Here is a 19,445-nt window from a genome sequence, read left to right on the forward strand (position 1 = left end):
AGTAGGTGTTACCGCAGCTGAACCTAAAGTCCAAGTAATACACAAACCCACCTCAAATACCATCTCTGTCTAGAATGTTTCTGAGCAACCCCAGGCCTGCTCCTTCTATATGCACAGCTCCAAGAGCTGTACTTGAGACCTTTGCTGAGATGAGTTGGACAGAAACTAATGCTCATCACCTCACAGAAACCCAAGGGAGAGGTTTGATAAACGTTTTGTCCACAATATACAATTAAAGTTAAGGCATACTTCTGGACAAAGGAGTATACCCCCTTCAAAAAATAAATGTGACTCTTCAAGGTTGTCATACTTTATACATAAATGAGTAGAATTAAGGGTGTCCTTTTCATTATCGACTTTCTCTATTAAATTGTGAGAAATAATCTCCTGTGGGCTGATTTATATAAACTTCATTCACATGTTTTTTCCTGATAAAACAAAAGGAGAAAAAAAAGTTTAGCAAATATTGTACTTTTAAAATATTCTACTTTTTTTGTTTTCTTAGAAAAAGCCTGCAAACTTTTTATTAGCATTTTATCCCCAAGATACAGAATGTATTACAATTCTAATGAGCAAAAAAAAAAAAAGAAAAGATTCACCTCAACTGCTCCTCAGCAGTGAGGGTCATTTTATAATCACAGTGTAGTTAGAAGAGGGGCTGGCCCCAGTGAAACTTGGGAATATCTTAAAATTAAACCTCCATGGGTTTGACTGTGAAGATGCTTTGCTCATCCCATTTGTTTAGCACTCCTAGGCTCCCAAAAGACACAAGGACAACAGGTGCACCCACAGGTCATCAGAAGATTGGAGATGGTAACTCCAGTTTCCTTCTGAGTTCAAGCCAAGAGCTTGGGGAAAAGGTCAGTAAAAATTGTTTTCAGTTGCAACCTCACCTGCTTATCTGACAGTTTCCTGTACTTGGAACTCTGAACTACTCTTGGGGTCCTGTCTGTAACCTGGTAGACTCCAGGCATGTTCAGGGCAGCCCTGGAGCCCCCTTCTCCAGACAGCCCTCCCTGTAGTGGGCAGCGCCAACCGGCTCCAGTCTCAGCTTCCTCCAGGAAGCTTTGGGACGCAAGGCCAACTACCCCAGGCCAACTCCACTGCGACTCAGGGACCTTTCCTGAGCTTCTGGTGTCCTCTGTACCCTCCATCGGCACACCAGTGGGTGTAGCAGTGACAGTATCAACCCTATCCGAGCCCTCTTGAGGTCCCCAGAGCACAGACTGTCACCCCACCCGGAACTCACTGCAAATGCTGCTCACAGGCCAGGCTGAGGTTGCTGCTATCCAAGGACCTGCGCAGGCCGCGCTGCTCACGCTGCTGCTGACGCTCAAACAGCAGGGCGGCGCGGGCAGCCTGGATCCTCCGCCGGTCCCAGTCCATGTCTCGCTGGTGCTCTTCCTCCTGGAGCCTCTGGAGGGAGGAGAGGTGACTCAACTTTCCCCAAGTTATGGAGCTGCGTCTCTCATTTTAAAGATGGGGAAACTGAGGCTTAGAGAAGGAATGCGTAGATGACCAGTGTCATGCCGGAAGCCCTCATTCCATGTGGCCCAGCTGTTATCCACCCTTACAGCTGTGGGTCCTCCTCTTACTCCTGAAGAGACAGTGGGACTCAATTCCAACAGGAGCCCCAGTCCCAGGTACCAATGTGCAGGCCTGAGCCCTGGGTCTTCCCTCCTTGGAGCCTCAGGAAGGGTCCTAAGCTTGGCTGGCAGCCAGGCACTTGCTCCAGGAGCACCCCATGCTGCTTCACTGGCTGGGCACTGGGATCACCTGGGGAGTTTCTAGAACTTGCTGATGCAATAGCCCAACCAATAAGGTCACAATTCTGGGGGTAGGGACACCTGGGCCCTGAATTTCTGCATTTCAGCTCATTCCCCCTCGCCCTCCTGGTGGCTCTGTGGAAATCACAGAGCTCTAGAAGAACAAGTTGGATTAGCCCAGAGGGAGGGAGTTGCCCCTCATCCTCTCTGCCCCACCCTCAATGAGCAAAAAGCAGCAGGCTTAGTGGACCAGGACTGAAGATGAGTCCCCTCTCCCCACTTCCAGGGGGAGGTTGGTTGGGGGTAGAGCCTCCTCCCACCAGATGAGGAGGAGTAGAGTGGCCAGTGGCTCCTCCACCCCAGCCTGGATCCACCTCTACTTAGGACTGAAAGGCAGGCTGGTGGCTGGCTGTGCTGCCTGTGAGGCAGGTCACCTGGCTCCTGTGAGCCTCAGTGTCCCACCTGTCCAGTGAGGGTGCATGCAGTGCATTGATCATGAATACAGAATGAGACGAGATTCCAGACTCAGCTCTTTCCACCTCCAGCTACTTCTGAGCCACATGCCCCTGTCTTCCCAGGCCCAGCTCAAGGACAGCTGTTTTCTCTCCCAGCCTTGTATCTCTGGCCTGGAGGTAAGCAGGAGAGCAAGCTGTCCCCCTTGCTTCTCACACCCTGGTCAAGGCCATTGCCAGTATCCTTCCTCCTCCCCATCAGCTTAGAAGCTCAAACCAGCTATGGTACCCTCGAATCCAGCCTGGCAGTCACTGAGCATTCTTGGCAGGTTTTTTTTTTTTTTGAGACAGAGCCTCAAGCTGTCCCCCTGGGTAGAGTGCCATGGCATCACAGCTCACAGCAACCTCCAACTCCTGGGCTCAAGCGCGTCTCTTGCCTCTGCCTCCCAAGTAGCTGGGACCACAGGCGCCTGCCACAACGCCCGGCTATTTTTTGGTTGCAGCCGTCATTGTTGTTTGGCGGGTCCGGACTGGGGATTCGAACCCACCACCTTAGGTGTACGTGGCTGGTGCCTTAGCCGGTTGAGCTATAGGCGCTGAGCCTCTTGGCAGGTTTAAAAACTTCTCCCAACTCTGCTGCCAGGATTCCCAGTGACTTCAGCATGCACAAGGCTCTCTCCTGTCCCTGGATCCTTAGCTCTCCCACCTCCTCTCCAAAGACAGATCCCTGACTCTTCATCTTCTCACTGCCCTGGGCTCCCTACCAGTGGCTCTCAAATCTGAGAAGCCCCTGTGGCCTGCTGAACCACAGACTGTAGTCTCAGCTAGTGCTGCTGGTCTGGACAGCCCCCCACCTTTAGGACCACTGCCCTCATTTGTCATCACTAATAATGCCATCCCTCCCTAGTCTCACTCCAAGTGTCACCATTCTACCTGCGTCTTCTGCTCTCTCTAGGACCCTGATGCCAATGATTATACCATCCCTCAGGGACCCTGACTACTCATTTTTCCTCTCCCTCCCTGTGTCCTCAGCCCAGCGTCCACAGCTGTCACTCTGTCCCAGCTGACATCCTTGGCAACTTGAGCCTCTCATTTGGTCAGACTTACCAGGCAAGCCCTGACCTTGGTGAATCCCAACTCCCCCTTTTCAAGTGAGTATGGCCATGGAACACTCCTGACAGTGCTAACTGGGGATCACTTCCAAGTTATGACTACGAGCCCCAGTACCCTGGCACTGCCCAGTCATCCTGCCCCTTCCTTTGGGTCATTCCCATTCCAGCTGTCTGAGATGACCATTCGGCCCTTGGTTCTGCTTTTCACTAGGGAACATGGACTCCAGATAAGCTCCACAAGCTCCTACGGACTCCCCTGCCTGTGACCATGCTCATGCCGCCCCCTGCCTGGCCCCTGATGGTGGCTCTGAGCTCCTGTCATGCCAAGCCCCCAGCTGGGCTCCATGGCCCTTGCTCTCCTCCCACCCCAGGAAAATGGCTCCAGCAAAGTCTCTCCTCTGACATCACTGGATGACAAGTATGCTGTTATTTCTATAATCAAAACACAAACAAGATCTTTCCCTTGACTCCATCTGCCCTACCAGTTATGCCCCATTTCTCTGTACTCTGTACAGTAGGTTCCTTGGAAGTGTTGTCTCCATCTGTCATCTCTTCTCCTTTCCTGTCTGTTCTCCCTCGAGCTCACTGGACAGGCTGTTAGCTGCATTCCCTGCCAAAGATGCTCCTGATAGGGTCCTCGGTAACTGCCATGGTACCTGCAGCCTGGCAGCGGCATTTGACCCAGGGGTTTTCCTTGCCTTCCTTCTGGAACAAGTCTCCTCACTGGGTCCTCAGGACACACAGCTTGTGTCTGTCCCATGCTCCTTCTCAGACCCCTTTGCTCTTTATAAATTCAGTCCTCAGATCTCCCCACTCTGCCTACACTCATACCCTGCATGATCTCACTCAGGCCTATGGCTTTAAACATTCTCCCTCCCAGACCTTTTTCCAAACCTCACATTACACATCCAGCTGCCTACGGGCTTACTTGGAGATTGTGGTAGAAATTACTACTTGTCCTCCAGTCACCATTTTTTCCGTTTTCCTTAACAAAAGAATCTCCAGCACTTAGGGAATAAGTACTATGTTTTCTGGCCTTCTTTACAGTTGGGGTAACCTTGTGATTACATGTTGTCCAGTGAAATGTAAGTAGAATTCACGTTAAATGTTGTCCCCTTCCTAGAAGGGTACTCATGGGAGTACCTTCCTTAATGTCTTCCCCTGCTTAGGCCATGGAGTCAGCAGAAAAGAAAAAGCAAGAGAAAAATCAAGAACAAGAGGACAACCTGGCCGAAATCTCCAACCTCCTACATGGGGACCTGCTCTCTGAGAACCCACATCAGGCAGCTAGCTCCTTCGGGCCCGTTCTCCTTCCTAGAAGCTGGCATATGCATCTGATGGTTGGCACTCAAGCAGACATATGGCACTAAGAGGTGAAAGCCAAGTGCCAAAGATGGCAGGACATCAGTCAATGACCAGAGAGCTTCCAGGCCAGCCCTAGGCTTCTTCCCTAAGGATTTAGTTTACATGCAAGAGATGAAGTTCTATTTTATTTAAGATGCTGTTATTTGTGGCGTTCTGCCATTTTCCAGAAAACTTAATCCAAACAGATACAGATATTGAATGGACATTCTAACATATCCAAAACTATACTTGTGATTTACACTACTCTATCAGCCTGCTACTCCCATCTTCCCCATCTCTGTAAATGCCAATTCCATCCTTATAGCTGCCCAGACCAAAAAGCTTGGAGTCACCCTTCACTCTTGTTTCTTTCACATGCCACATCAAATCCTTTCACCAATCCTGTGAATGTGATCACTCCTCAGCCCCACTGCTGCCGGCACTGTGGTCCCAGCCAGCACCATCTCTCACCTCCCCCACTAGTCTACCATAGTGGGGTTTTGTTAGGGATCCCGTTAAATCTATGTCAGGTCTCATCACTCCTCTGTGCAAAACCCTCCAGAGCTACAGTCTCAGTTAAAGAAAAGAAAAAGCCTTCCCCAGGGCCTGACCCTGAACCTCCCTTGGCTCCTGCCCTTCCTTCCCTCTGCTCTAGCCCAGGCCCCTCATTCTTCTCTGAACCAGTATGCACAGCCCTGCCTCAGTGCCTTTGCTCTTGTAGTTCACCTTGCCTGCTCCTGGTTCCCTCCTCTCCTTTGGGTCTTTGTTTGATGTCACCTCTCAGCCCCCACCACTCTCCTCACACTGAGCATTCTCCATCCCCCTGCCGCCTTTACCCAGTCCTCCTACCTCCTGACTTAGCATAGAGGCTTAGCTTATGGATTGTCTGGATCTTGTTCTCCACCCCCCAGGTAGAATGGAAACTCCTGAAGAGCAGCTGCTGGGTCAGAGTGCAACAGCTGCTCTAACTAGAGCTGTGCTGGAAGGCAAGAGCAGCACAGAAGCCAGCTGAGGGCTCTGTTAGGAGGGGTGGGACAAGCACCAGCTTCTCCTGCATTTGCTGTTTCTGAACCAGACGGATCTGTTCCAGCTGCTCCTGGGTCATGCCCTTCCAGCGGTCAGGGACCACACGGTGGGGCCCGAAGGAGCTAGCTGCCTGATGTGGGTTCTCAGAGAGCAGGTCCCCATGCAGGAGGTTGGAGATTTCAGCCAGGTTGTCCTCTTGTTCTTGATTTTTCTCTTGCTTTTTCTTTTCTGCTGACTCCATGGCCTAAGCAGGGGAAAACATTAAGAAGGTACTCCCGTGAGTCCAGGGGGATTCTGAGGGACTAAGCCAGCAGATCTCAGTGGGGACCTTGAGGGGAGAATGAGCTAAAGGCTGCAGGACTTTGGGGGTGGGGTCAGACTTGTCAGGCGTGGTTGCAGGAATGTCTGTGGACCCCTAGCTATGTGAGCACTGCTGGACAGGGATCACTGTGGCTTGCTGGGTGTGTGCATCAGAGCTCTGAGTCTTTGTCCCAGGGTGCAAGGCAAGGAGCTGCCACCCAGGGTTAAGCTATTGCCCACATCAGCCAGCTCCCTGACCTGGGTGGGGCCCTGGCAACACCTGGATATCTGTGGGCCACAGAGAATACTCAGCAGATTCACAGCTGTGGTGACTTCTAAAATGTGGAAAATGCACTGTCACCTCAGGTCCTGATGGCTCCAGCCACAGGCCCCAGTACAAGTAAATTTCAGGTTGAACTAATGTTCAGTTCCCTTAGGGGCCCTGGCTGTGTGCCCTGTGGCAAGTCAACCCCCTCCCCTGCCCCCACCTGAGCTGCAGTCCTTTCTCTGTAGAATCAGGATTAACAGTTCTCTTCAGTACAAACAGAGGGAGCAGTTTGCAGGGTGCTGGCACCATAGGGGCTCATGCAAGGCTGGCTTAATTGGGTCACACAGCACATTTGGAGCCACATTAGCTCAAATTCAAATATTGGACTTGCCATTTAATACTTGGGTATAGCTAAGAAATTCAGCTCATCCCTCCAAGCTTGTTTCTTTATCAGTTAAACTGGGTTAATCATGCCTCTCCAGTAGGGCTATTGAACACAGCGACTAAAACCAACAGCTAATTGCTGCTAAAATTAAAAATAATGTCTATCTGACCAGGCGTGGTGGCTCACGCCTGTAATCCTAGTACTTCGGGAGGCCAAGGCCGGTGTATTGCTTGAGTTCAAAAGTTTGAGACAAGCCTAAGCAAGAGCAAGACTCTGTCTCTACTAAAAATAGAAAAACTAGCCAGGGATTGTGGTGAGTGCCTATAGGCCCAACTACCAGGGAAGCTGAGGCATGGGGATCACTTGAGCCCAGAAGTTTGATGTTGTTCTGACCTATGAGCTTTGATGATGCCACAGCACTCTACCCAGGGGCTGTGACCTATGATGCCACAGCACTCTTCCCAGGGGTAACAGAGTAAGACTTTGTCTCAAAACAAAATAATGCTTATTATTTACTGAGTCCTGATAACTGTTCTGACATGTCACAGCACTGCTGAGTTTAAACCTTACAACTGCCTCATAAGCTGGCGTTCTTTCCGGACACTTAGAATTGTTTTTCCTGCCCCTCAGAGTGTGGCCTCACGGCTCGCTCTGGCCAGCCATGTGCACAAAGGTAGTAGTGCTGCTTTGGAGAAGTCCCCAGGGTGGGGCTGGTCATGTTCCTCTTCTCTTGTGCTACTAGGTTCCTCTGGCTGGCAGCTGCTCTGTCCCAAGACCTGGGTTCCACATTGAGGATAATGAAGAGAGCTCCCAACTAACCTATAGTAGACAAGCAATGTGAATGGAACTTCTACTGCATGTTTTACACTGCTGAGATTTGGGGAGCATTTCTTACTTCGGCAAGAGTTAGCACATTCTGACTGATATGAGTGGCTGTTGTCAGTATCCTCCTTCTGCAGATGAGGAAACTGAGGCATGGAGTGGTTTGCCCAAGGCTGCAGAGAAGACCTGCATTGATGTGGTCAGACTCTAGGCCCTGCATGATAAACCCTGACACTACAATACCTCATGATGGAATGAGCATCCACACAGAGAACCGGAAGCCCTCAAGTGTGTGAACTCCCCTGCTGAACTGGACAGAATCACTTGGAATTGTCTTATGAAGGTAACTTATTTAGTTAGACTCTTGTGTTCATATCCCAGACTGACTAACAAAAGCTCAAACTGAATCAGGAACAGAGCTTCAAAAGCCAAAGGGCAATTTCCCTAGTGCAGGGGCATTTGTGATGGCGCTGCCTCATGGCACCTACGTGAGGAGCTGGGGGTCTGACAGTACACACTGTAGGTGCTCATTGTATGGAGCAAATGAATAAACCAATGAATGACGAACAAGGTTTAGTAAAAACCACACCAGTGCCAGCAAGAGGGGCTCAATAAACAACTGTTGAATTGATAAATGACCAATTACCATCATTATCTTGATTGCTTCCATAAATGAAGGATGGATGCCCAGGCAGTACTGGGCTAATTGTAAAGAGCCCCATTCTGCCACAATCAGCTGTGAGATCTGGAGTGAACAGCCTCCTCTCTCTGGGCTTCCTCTGTAAAATGAGGGGCAAAGATCAGTGATCTCTCTGACCCTGCACAGGTTGCTAGTTGGTGAGCTCGGACCCTGGGGGTCTTGCCTTGCCCTTTGGCCTTGCCATCACTGGCAGTTTGCCTCCCTCTTTCCTCTCTGCTGCTGAAAACTTCATTCTCTGGTCTCTGGTTCAGCCTCCAGGATTTTTGAGCTTTATATATGGTTTACCATGTGGTACTTTACGAAGTATATGCAAACACAGGAATCAAAAGTGAGGAGGTTAAAAATAAATGTGCAGCGAGGTTCTAATATCTTCTTCTGCTCTCCAGTGGGTTACCTTACACAGCCAGCCTTCTTTGGGGCTGTAGTCCTAGTGGACAAGCTAATCTATTTTTTTTTTTTTGAGACAGAGTTTTACTACATCACCCTTGGTAGAATTGGTGTCATAGCTCACAGCAACCTCAAACTCTTGGACTTAAGCGATTCTCTTGCCTCAGTCTCTAAGCAGCTATTACTACAGGCACCTGCCACAATGCCCGGTTATTTTTTTTGTTGTTGTTATAGTTGTCATTGTTGTTTAGCTGGCTGGGCCAGGTTTGAACCTGCCACCCCGGTATATGTGGCTGGTGCCCTGAGTGCTGAGCTATGGGCACTGAGCCTGAACATGCTTATCTGATAAAAACAAACAAACAAACAAAAAAACCCAGGCCAAGCCCCTACCCACCCAGGAAATATAATTGCATTTGAAAAGAAAACCTTGAGGGGTGTGGTCTAATTAAATTAAAGCAACTTCAGCACGGTTAGAGGGGAAAGGTAGGGAGTGTGTGGGCCAGGAGGAGGGAGCTGTCAGCAGACACCAAAGTCTGAGCTAAGCCACATCATCTTCATCATTGCTCCCACTAATGGGTGGCTGTGTCCCTGAAGTTGGTAAAGAGGAACCCTGAGAGGCGGTACCAGGCATCACAATGGTGCTAGATGATATTGGCCTAGGTAGATGCTACTGTTCTCATGTTATAGAAGAAGAAACTGAGGTTTAGGACAGTGAGGTGACTTTCCCAGGTTGCATGGCTCCTAGATTCACAATTAAGGATGGGGACTGGATCTCATCCTCTCTCAACGGCAGCTCCTACTGGGCTCTGTAGCAAGTGAGAGCTGAGATGGGATTCCAGGGAGGGTGGGGAGCCCCAGGATGCTGCTGTGTGCTCCTCTTCCCTGCAGACAGAGTTGGAAGCACACTCACCTGGTTCCTGTTGAACTCTTTCACAGCTGCACAGATAGCCTTTCTGGTAGTACTTTCCAGCTTCTGTATTTGTCTGGCTGTCTCATCAAACTGCAGCCTTGTGTCCAAGTAGAGGTTCTCTGAAAGGAGATAAGACTCAGATAGACTCACCCTGCAGTAGCGCCTCCCTGGTGTGCAGAGCGCCGTGGTGTGCTTGCTCTGCCTTCACCTCTTGGCCTGTCCTCAGCCATGAAAACAAGGATGGGAATAATGACTAAAGGACCTACCTGGGAAGGCCACAGGGAGAGTTGGATGAGCAAAGTCAAGGGCACGCCTGGCGCTCAGTCTGTGCTGGTGCTCAGGACTATGGGTTGGTGATGTCAGCTGTGATCCCAGGGCAGGCTGATGGTTGTGTCTCATGCTATGATTGCTCTCTCAGAAGGCAGCTACGCTCTTACAGTAGGCAAGGAACAGGTGAGCCCAGAAAAAGGGGCTGCAGAAACCAGACAGAACTCCACAGAGGAAGGGGCACCATCTAACAGATATTTGTGGCATGACACAGGGGTGTAGGGAGAGGAGGAGGAAGAGTTGTCATCAAGTGGAAGGTCCAAACAGCCAAATGTAAAGATCTGAAGTCAAAGTGAGCAGGTTCAAATCCCGGCCATTTCCCAGCTTTGTTAATCTCAAATATTTATTAATCTATCTGAGCCTCCCTGACCTTGTGGAGAGATTTTTATTTTATTTATTTTATTATTATCATTATTATTTTTGAGTCTTACTTTGTTGCCCTTGGTAGAATGCCATGGTGTCATAGCTCACAGCAACCTCAAACTCTTGTGCTCAAATGATTCTCATGCCTCAGCCTCTCAAGTAGCTGGGACTACAGGCGCCCACCACAATGCCCAGTTATTTTTAGAGACGGGGTCTTGCTCTGGCTCAGGCTGGTCTTGAACCTGTGAACTCAGGCAACCCACCCACCTCAACTTCCCAGAATGCTAGGAGTGAGCCACCATGCCTGGCCCATCAATGCCTTTTTAAAAAATGTAACAGCTTGGCGGGGTGTGGTGGCTTACTCCTGTAATCCCAGCACTGTGAGGGGCCGAGATTGGTGGATAGCCTGAGCTCATAGGTTTTAGACCAGCCAAAGCGGGAACTCATCTCTAAAAATAGCCAGGCATTGTGGCGGGTGCCTGTAGTCCCAGCTAGTTGGGACTGAGGCAAGAGAATCACTTAAGCCCAAAAGAGTTTGAGGTTGCTGTGAGCTATGATGCCTCAGCACTCTACCAAGGGCAACAAAGTGAGGCTCTGTTTCAAAAAAAAGAAAAAACAAAAGGCATTGATCAGAAGTTTCTTCAGTGGTATTTGTGCTCTGTGGGTCTCCTCACTGTCTCCAGCAACAAAGACCAAACAAACTCTTTAGCCTTGAATTTCTGGCCTTTGTGTGCTGTCAGCCTTACCTCTCATCCTTCATTTGTTCATTAATTAATTCATTCATTCAACATACAGCCATCTAGAGTCTAGCATGGGCCACCCACTTTACTGGGAACACAGTACTTAGAGACAATACATCAAATGTAAAGAATTTGCCCTGCCTTCCTGGAACTTGCTCTCTAGAGGATGAGATAAAAGCAAATACATGAAACCCAAAATAAATGTGTTAAACTGTGATAGTTCCATAGAAGAAAGGAGACTCAGAGCAAAAAAGGTAGGGACACCTGACTTAGGTAGTTGTGGGGTACGGAGTAAGGGATCATTTCTCTGGGAGGAAGTGACATTATATTGAGATCTGAACGATAAAAGTTGGTTAGAAGCAGTACAGAGCTTCTGAGGTGGGAAAGGATTTGGCAGGATCTAGAAAGAGCTGAAATGGCCAGAATGTACTGAGTTGGGTGGGCGTGTAAGCCAGTATCAAAGGGAGGCAGAGGCCCAGGTGCAGAGCCTCTGGGCTCCAGGAGGATTTTGCATTTTGTTCCATGGACCTTGGGAAGCCATTAGAGGGGTTTAAGCTAAGATAGAGGGGGTTGGGGGACACTGTCCAACTTGACTTTTTTTTTTTTTTTGAGACAGAGACTCAAGCTGTCACCCTGGGTACAGTGCCATGGTGTCACAGCTCACAGCAACCTCCAACTCTTGGGCTTAGGCAATTCTCCTGCCTCAGCCTCCCAAGTAGCTGGGACCACAGGTATCCACCATAACACCCAGCTATTTTTTTGTTGCAGTTCTGCCAGGGCCAGGTTTGAACCTGCCACCCTTGGTAGATGGGGCCGGCACCCTACCTACTGAGCCACAGACCCTGCCCTTGACATTGTTTTAAAAGTATCACTCTACTTTGTTGGGAACTGACCAGAAAGAAGAAAGGAAGTGTAAGAAAGTAAAAAAGCTACTGGCAGTGGTCCATCCATGTGAGAAGTGGCAGTGTTGCAGGAAGATGAGGCCCAGTGGAGAGAACGAACACCCAAACTCTGTGTTTAAAAGAGGAAGAGCTTTATTTCAGCTGTTGAATCAACAGCACAGAATTCAAAATGGCCACATGCCCCAATGGCTCAGTCATTTCCTTTTTATCCCCAGTCAAAAAGTTCTGGCCTATGGGTACCTATCTCATTGTCAGTTTGAATCAAGCCAGAGAAGCTGGCTCTGGCTTTTCCAGAAGTGTGGAAACAAGCAAGTTTCCAGGTCCCAGGAAGTTAAGATTACACAAATTCCTAAGAGCTGAGCAACACGGGGAGGACCTTGCAGGTGTATCCTTAGGGTCTCCTAGATATACTCTCTCAGCAGTTTGCATAATGATGAAAAAAGGAAGAAGATGGGTGGACAGTTCAAAATAAATGCAGGAGGTAGAAGAGATGAGAGTTGAAGATGGCCTGGAAATAAGGAGGGCAACTGAGGATGATCCCCAACTTTCTGATTTAATTAAAGGAAGGAGGTGTCAGTTGGTAAGAGGAGAAATATGGAAGAGGATTCAGAGGTAGAATTCAGTTTCCAATGTGTGGTGAGATGTTGATGAGGCTGATGCAGGACTAGGTCCCAGGCTGAGACAAAGATTTTCAGCCAGAGTTGGAAATTTGGAGCACTTGGGAGATGGGTGAGATTTTTAAAGCCCTGTGTGTATATTATTTTAACAAATATTTACCTATATGCCAGGATCTAAGGCTATGGTTGTGAATAAAACAGACATATCCTCTGTCTTCATTGAGTTTGGGATGTGACTCAAAAGAGGAAGACAGAAAATACATAAACCATACAACGTGTCCCGTGATCAGGGCTGGAGAAAAGTAAAACAAGGAAAGGGACAGGCAATGTGGAGCTGGAGGAGACACAAGGCTTAAAATAGGGGGGCAGGGGAGGCCTCACTGTTAACATGACATTTGAATAAAGACTTGAAGGAAGAGAGGTAAACACCTTACAGATAGATATGTGAGGAAAGATCTTTCCAGACAGATGGAATAGCAGATGCAGAGGCCCTGAGGCAGAAGTGGGAATGGAGGGAGAGGAGGGCAGACTAGTAGAGGATAAACCCAAACCATGAAGACCTTATATTCCTTGAAAAAAATTGGCTTTTACTCTGAGTGAAGTGGGAAGCTACTGGAGGGTTTTGAACAAAGGATCTAATTTAACTTTTACTTGGATCATCCTGGCTGCTAAAGACAGATGCACTGAGGCCAGCTGAGAGACACTGACAACTTAGTCCAGAGTGAGAATGAAGGTGACAGCAAAAAGTAGTGAAATTTGAGCTGATTTGCTGGTGGTCTGGATACAGCATTTGAAAGAAAAGAATGAGTCAAGATGACTTGCACTGGGGCCTGGGCAATTAGAAAAAGAAAGCTGCTGTTGACACAGATGGAAGGTTAGGTCTAGGGGGATAAGCAGGATGTTACTGGACTAGTACTGACTTTGACATGTATATCAGGCACCACGAGCAATTAGTCGGATTTATGAGTCTAGATTCAGGGAAGAGTCCAGGCTGGAAATACATACTCGGTCAATAATGTGCCTAGATGAGATCACTTAGGGGTGAGTTTGGCTGATAGAGGAGAGGCCCACTGGTACACAACAACATCTGGAAGTGCAGAAGATAGGGAGAAAACAACAAGGACTGGGGAGGAAGAGAATCAGCATGAGAATGGTGTCCTGAAAGCCAAACCACATGACCATCTCAAGGAGAAGATGACCATGTCTCATGCTGTTGATAGATCCAGATGAAGATCAAAAACTGACCATGCACTGGGTGACATGGAGGTGACTGTGAGGTTAGCCAGGATAGTTCCAGTGGAGGAAGGACTGCAGAAGTCTGGTAGGGGTGGTTCAGAGAAAATGGGAGAAGATGATTTGGGGAGATGTCCTTCATGGAGAGTAGAATGAGAGAAGAGTCTGGGAGGAGGATGAGCTGACTAGGGAGACTACAAATTAACCAGCAGAAAGGAAGGGACCAAGGGGCAGAGTGCCTCACTCCCTGGCAGCTCCCTTTGTCTTCATCTCAGCTCGTCATCATTTTGCCACCTACTGATGACCCCCTGAGAACAGGGATCAAATGCACTGAGAGTATGTCCACTAAGAGGAACTGGCCGGGCAGGATACCAGTGGCTTTAGTGAGAGTGGTTTTTTTTTTTTTTGCAGTTCCCTCACAGAGATAGGCTGTTTCATGCCTCAGAGCCTTTGCCCAAGAGGTTCCCTGGGCCTGGAGAGTCCTGATGAGGGCATGTGACCACCATGCCTGTGCCTATGCCCCCATAGCACCCTGTGGGAACTTCTCCCACAGCAGCCAGAAGACTTGGGGGGACCCATTATTTCCCATTCATCTTCCCAGCAGACTGTGAACACTGTGGGCAGGGACCCATTCTGAGTTACCTCCATGCTCCAGCACCTAACTAGGGCCCTGAAAACAGGGACATGCTCAGAAAGTATTTCCTGCATGAATGGCACAGGACTGGAGCTACTTCCCTCAGGTGGTATAGGCACTGATTTTTCTTTCCCCACATGGCCAAAGCAGCATGTGGCTGTGCACATTTGTATGACTTAAAGACAAATCCACAAAAACCAGGGGTTGGTTAGCTGAAGAGAACTGAGACAATCTGTCTCTCCTGCCTCATTACCTGCACATTTCTGCTCAGCACGGGCACGCTTCCACTCCCTTTGCTGTTGTAAGGACCACTCTCTGTTTTGCTCCTGTTGGAATTTCTTCCTCTCATAGAAGTTTAAATCTTCTCCCATGAATTTCTGCATACCTGATACTGTATTCCGAATATCATTATCTGACTGTCGGGCTGGAATATCTTTCTTAAGGGCTAGAGGGTCAGACAGATCAAATTCACGGCGAGTTTCTGGCTTCTGAAAGCTCTGTTGGAAGTCATTAATCACTCTACAGAGAGTTTTCCTATCTTTCCTTTCCCGGTCTTCTAATATACACATGATTTTGTCATTTCGCCTCATTTCAGCACCTGGAAGAGACATAGCATATCTATAAGTTTAAGGTTCAGAGGAAAAAATAAATCTGAATCCACTTCAAAAACCAATTTTTAGTGATTGTAAAAGTAATACAACTCTCCAAAAAAATAACATAACCATTAAAGGATCAGTATCTTGAATATACAAAGAATATCTACAAATTAATTTTAAAAACCCATTGAGGTCAGGCGTGTAATTCTAGCACTCTGGGAGACTGTGGAGTCCCTTAAGGTCAGGACTTAAAGACAAGCACAAACCAGAGTGAGACCTTGTCTCTACTAAAAGTAGGTGTCATGGTGGGCACCTAGGCAGGAGGACCATTTGAACCTAGGAGAGTGTGAGGTAGTTGTAAGCTAGGATGACACAATGGTGCTCTAGCCTGGGCAATAGAGTGAGACTCTGTCTCAAAAGAAAAAAACCCAAAACATAGGTAAAAGATAGAAATAGACAAATCACTATAAAGAAACCTGAGGGCTCAATAAACTTGTGAAACAGTGACCAACTTACCAGACAGAAAAATCCAATGACTAAGAGGCAAAATATTTAAAATGCTAACAACAGCACATATTAGAAGGATGTGAGAAAATAAGATCTCCCATTACTGCTTGTGAAAGCATAACTTGATATACTTACAACAAAGAATCTGGAAACATCCATAGAACTGAAAACATGCCTACCTACAACCTACCAGTTCCACCTGTAATCACTCTCACATGTGTGCCAGGGACCTAATGAATGGACAGTCATCTCAGCAGGGTTCACAGTGATAAAAAAAAAAAAAAAAAACAAGTAAAATATCTAAACCAGCATCATTACGGGAATGGGTAAAGAAATTGTGGCTAATTCATATAACAAAATGCTATAAAGCAATGTAAATGAATACTCTCTGTATGTAGATCAGACTAATTTCAAAAATAAAACACTGAAAAGAGGCTCAGCACCCATAGCTCAGTGAGTAGGGCACTGGCCACATACACTGAGGCCAGCGGGTTTGAGCCCAGCCCTAACCTGCTAAATGACGACAACTATAATCAAAAACTAGCCTGGTGTTGTGGCAAGCACCTGTAATCCCAGCTACTTGGGAGGCTGAGGCAAGAAAATTGCTTAAGGCTCGGCACCTGTGGCTCAAGTGGCTAAGGCACCAGCCACATACACCTAAGGTGGTGGGTTCGAATCCAGCCCCAGCCTGACAAAACAACAATGACGGCTGCAACCAAAAAATAGCTGGGCGTTGTGGCAGGCGCCTGTGGTCCCAGCTACTTGGGAAGCTGAGACAGGAGACTTGCTTGAGCCCAGGAGATGGAGGTTGCTGTGATGCCACAGCACTCTACCCAGGGGGATAACTGAGGCTCTGTCTCAAAAAAAAAAAAAAAAAAAAAAAAAAAAGAAAATTGCTTAAGCCCAAGAGTTTGAGGTTGCTGTCAGCTATGACGCCAAGCAATCTACCCAGGGCAACAGAGTGAGACTCTGTCTCAGAAAAAAAAAAAAATAGCTGTTTTTCTTTCAAGAGAAGAAGAACTAGTACATTAAATAAATTGAGCACAAGAAATTTTAAAAGGGGGAAGAGCATGAAAATAACAATTTTATACATACGTGAAGAAATAAGGACTAGAGTCTAAAGGCACACAGCCTTAGACCAACAGGAAAGCACTCAGGAAATGCTCACCAAATGATTCATGTCTAGCTTTTTCAGTTGCTTCTTTTATCTTCTGGTCACGAACCTGAACATTCCAGGCTTCTGTGTCTCCCTGGGAATGTAAAACCAGGGAAGAAGGGTTAGAGCCAGATAATTTTGTGCAGTAGGTAACAGTCCTCTTATCTTCTTAGCCTTGCCCCACCATAAAGGAGTCATCTCAGCTACATACATATCAGGCCTTTCATAGTGGGATGCTTTGGTTTATAGTTATTCTTTGGTCTTTCCTCTCAACTTTAACCAGAATTTCCTTCCCCTTCTCGCTTAGTTAACAGATACTCATCCTCAAAGCATTCCTTAGGCATCACCTCCTCTGGGAAAGCCATCTCGGATTCTCCTCCAGCCTTCAGTCCCAGTCTTTGCTCAGGTACCACACCAGTACTCCCCTCGCTCACAGACCCGATTCCGCTGCATTCTGATATGATTTTAACGTACTCTGCATTTTAATATAATTTTCATGTTTTAACGCCTGCCTCATCCACTGGGCCATGAGCTCCGCAAAGTCAGGGGGTGCCTTACACCTAGTTCAGGTTTGGCACAAAACAGGAATTCCCGGGCTCTTGTCAAATGAATGGACTGGAAGGAGGCGCTGGTAAGGTAGAGAATCTGGCTCAGAGGGAGGGGAGCTGCAGTGTAGCCCTAACTCCAGGCAAGCTGCCCATCTGTCAAGTGAGAGAGTGCCTTGTTCTCCCGTTGAGGTCTCTCCCATCTAGGGCAAAGTCAGTACATCGATCCGTTTCTCCCGCGACCCCGCAGCCCCTCCCCGTAAAGGCCTGGTGGAACCCCCAGCGTTGCGGGAACCCCGTTTCGCCAGCTCCGCCCGCCCGCGCCCCTTCCCTCCCGGCCGAGGGCCTCACCCCGATGATCCTGTTCCTGGCGTTGAAGATCCGTTCTTGCCTCCACAGCTCCGCGTGTCTCTTTCTGGCCTCGCTGGCGTGCTGCTCCAGGTCCTTGGGCAGCGCCACTGCCATGGCTTTGGGAATCGACGGGAAATTCTACAGACTTTTTAGAACACGCAAGATAATAAGAAGAGACAGCGAAAGTAAAGCGGGCTGTGTCCCAGAAGAGGCTGGCGCCCTCGGAGGCTGGGCCGGAGGGAAATCTGTTTACAGCGCGGCTCTCGGTCGGGCTTTCCCGGCGTCGCCGGGGCTGCAGAGTCCAGCCACCTCGGGAACGCAGACAACTCGGTTGCTAAGGAACGGCGCGGCGGGCCGCGGGCGGCGCTGCTCTCGCGAGACCTGGCGGGCGCTTCCCGCGCTTTTTCTCGCCGGCGTGTGAGGACCGAGCTGAGGCGCGGAGGGCACAGCCATGGGCCGCTTGGAGCTGCTGCTCGTGGAGAACTTCAAGTCGTGGCGGGGCCGCCAGGTTATCGGCCCCTTCAGGAAGTTCACCTGCATCATCGGCCCCAACGGCTCCGGTAACTGAGCGCCCCGGGACGGGACCCGACGCCTCCACCGTCGCAGGGCACACTCGGCCTGAGGGGTCGTATGTGAGGCTGGGCACGCGGCCTGGACCCGGGCGGCCGTGCGGGGGCCAGCCCGGCCACGCGGCCCAGGCCTGGAGCGGGCCCGCGAACTCTCACGGCACCCCGGCGCTGTGCCTCGCCCCCCACCATTCCCACACGCCGCGGCCTCCCTGCCCCAACCCGCCGCCGCCCCCAGCCTCGTCGGCCCCAAATGCCTCAGGCCCCCACCCTGTCCACACCCGGCCCCCACCTTCTCCCGACCCGCCTCGGCCCCCCACCCTGTCCACACCCGGCCCCCACCTTCTCCCAACCCGCCTCGGCCCCTGCCCTGTCTACACCCGGCCCCCACCTTCTCCCGACCCTCCTCCGCCTCCGTCCCCAGCCCCCACCTCCCTGTCCCCCTTGCCCTACAACACTCATTAGCCCCTACTCTCTTACCACTCTCCCCAGCCCCACCCTGTCTCCCACCCCCTAGCCCTTACCTGCCCCCCCTCCCCCCGCTCCCAGGACCCCCACCCTCGCCCTCCACTCTGAAGCTCGCAAGCTTCACCCTGCCCCCTTTTCCACCCTGGGCTCTCTTCTTTTCCTCGCCCCTCCTGCTTTGGGGGCATCCTCTCTTGGCCTCAGTCTGGGTCAGTCCTCCTCTCCGTCCGGTCCATTTCTCAACCAGATTGAGAGGGAAATTCCAGGCGGTCAGTGATTCGGATCCAGGGAACCTTTGACCCAGGAATATTGGGCCCCATTTATTGAGCTTTTACAAAGTTCCTGGCACTCTGTTTTTGTTTAACTCTTAACAGATGGGTATTCCCCCCACCCCCATTTTATAATCGAGGAAACTGAGGTCCAAAGAGGCCAGATGACTTGGGTCCAGCCCAGCAGGCCGGGTCACGTTGTGCTGCACCACCAAGGAGCAAGGTTCTGAAGTGGCTGGTACCTCTGGTCGTTCCTAACATGTGCCTCTTCTTTTGGTTCTCTCTCTATCCTTTCTTAGCCCAGACAGCAGATTTGAGTTCAAAGTTGCTTCAATAAACTAATTTATTTGACAGATCAGAATAGAACACTTAAATATATGCTGTCTTGGTACTTGAAATTTGGAGTATATTTTTTGTAGAACTGATGTGAAATTTGTTGCTTTATAAAAAAGTAAATGCTGTTTCATATTTTCTTTTGCATTTGATACATATAAAAGAATACCTGAGCTTAGAAAAAGTCACATATTTGAAGGTTTCTTTACTCTTGGGACCAGTGTATTTCCTGATTTAAACTTTATCAAAAAGATGATTAAATATACTTGTGTTCTTACCCTAACTGTTTTCACTCATTTATCAGGTCCCTGGGCCCATCATCAGTTAATTTTCACCTTTTAACTGGTGATTTTCTTTTTTTTTTTTTTT

General features: G+C 49.1%; 2 protein-coding genes across 2 annotated transcripts in view; one reads left to right on the top strand and one right to left on the bottom strand.

The window, feature by feature from the left end:
• Positions 1-297: 297 nt before the first annotated feature.
• On the bottom strand, positions 298-17,557 carry RIBC2 (RIB43A domain with coiled-coils 2). Its single transcript, XM_003783113.2, has 7 exons — positions 17,444-17,557; positions 16,560-16,641; positions 14,542-14,886; positions 9,473-9,591; positions 5,717-5,944; positions 1,250-1,416; positions 298-428 (listed from the first exon to the last, which is right to left on the bottom strand). Exons 1-7 carry the CDS (start codon positions 17,555-17,557, stop codon positions 350-352), a joined length of 1,134 nt encoding a protein of 377 aa, XP_003783161.2. The 3' UTR covers positions 298-349.
• Positions 17,558-17,894: 337 nt separating this feature from the next.
• SMC1B (structural maintenance of chromosomes 1B) overlaps positions 17,895-19,445 on the top strand; it is a 78,870-nt gene continuing 77,319 nt past the window's right edge. Inside the window, exon 1 of the mRNA XM_012814112.1 lies at positions 17,895-18,003. Coding sequence (XP_012669566.1) covers positions 17,895-18,003 — 109 coding nt within the window. The remainder of the gene's footprint in view (positions 18,004-19,445) is intronic.

Source organism: Otolemur garnettii, unplaced genomic scaffold (assembly GCF_000181295.1).
Source record: "Otolemur garnettii isolate 467f Iridium unplaced genomic scaffold, OtoGar3 scaffold00007, whole genome shotgun sequence".
Taxonomy (NCBI): Eukaryota; Metazoa; Chordata; class Mammalia; order Primates; family Galagidae; genus Otolemur; species Otolemur garnettii.

Excerpts from the sequence above, each read along its gene's own strand:
- RIBC2 (XM_003783113.2), bottom strand. The coding sequence starts at position 17,557 with ATGGCAGTGGCGCTGCCCAAGGACCTGGAGCAGCACGCCAGCGAGGCC. Across the intron at positions 16,642-17,443 it reads CCAGGAACAGGATCATCGGG|GGAGACACAGAAGCCTGGAA; the intron begins GTGAGGCCCTCG and ends TTACATTCCCAG. Across the intron at positions 14,887-16,559 it reads AGCTAGACATGAATCATTTG|GTGCTGAAATGAGGCGAAAT; the intron begins GTGAGCATTTCC and ends TGTCTCTTCCAG.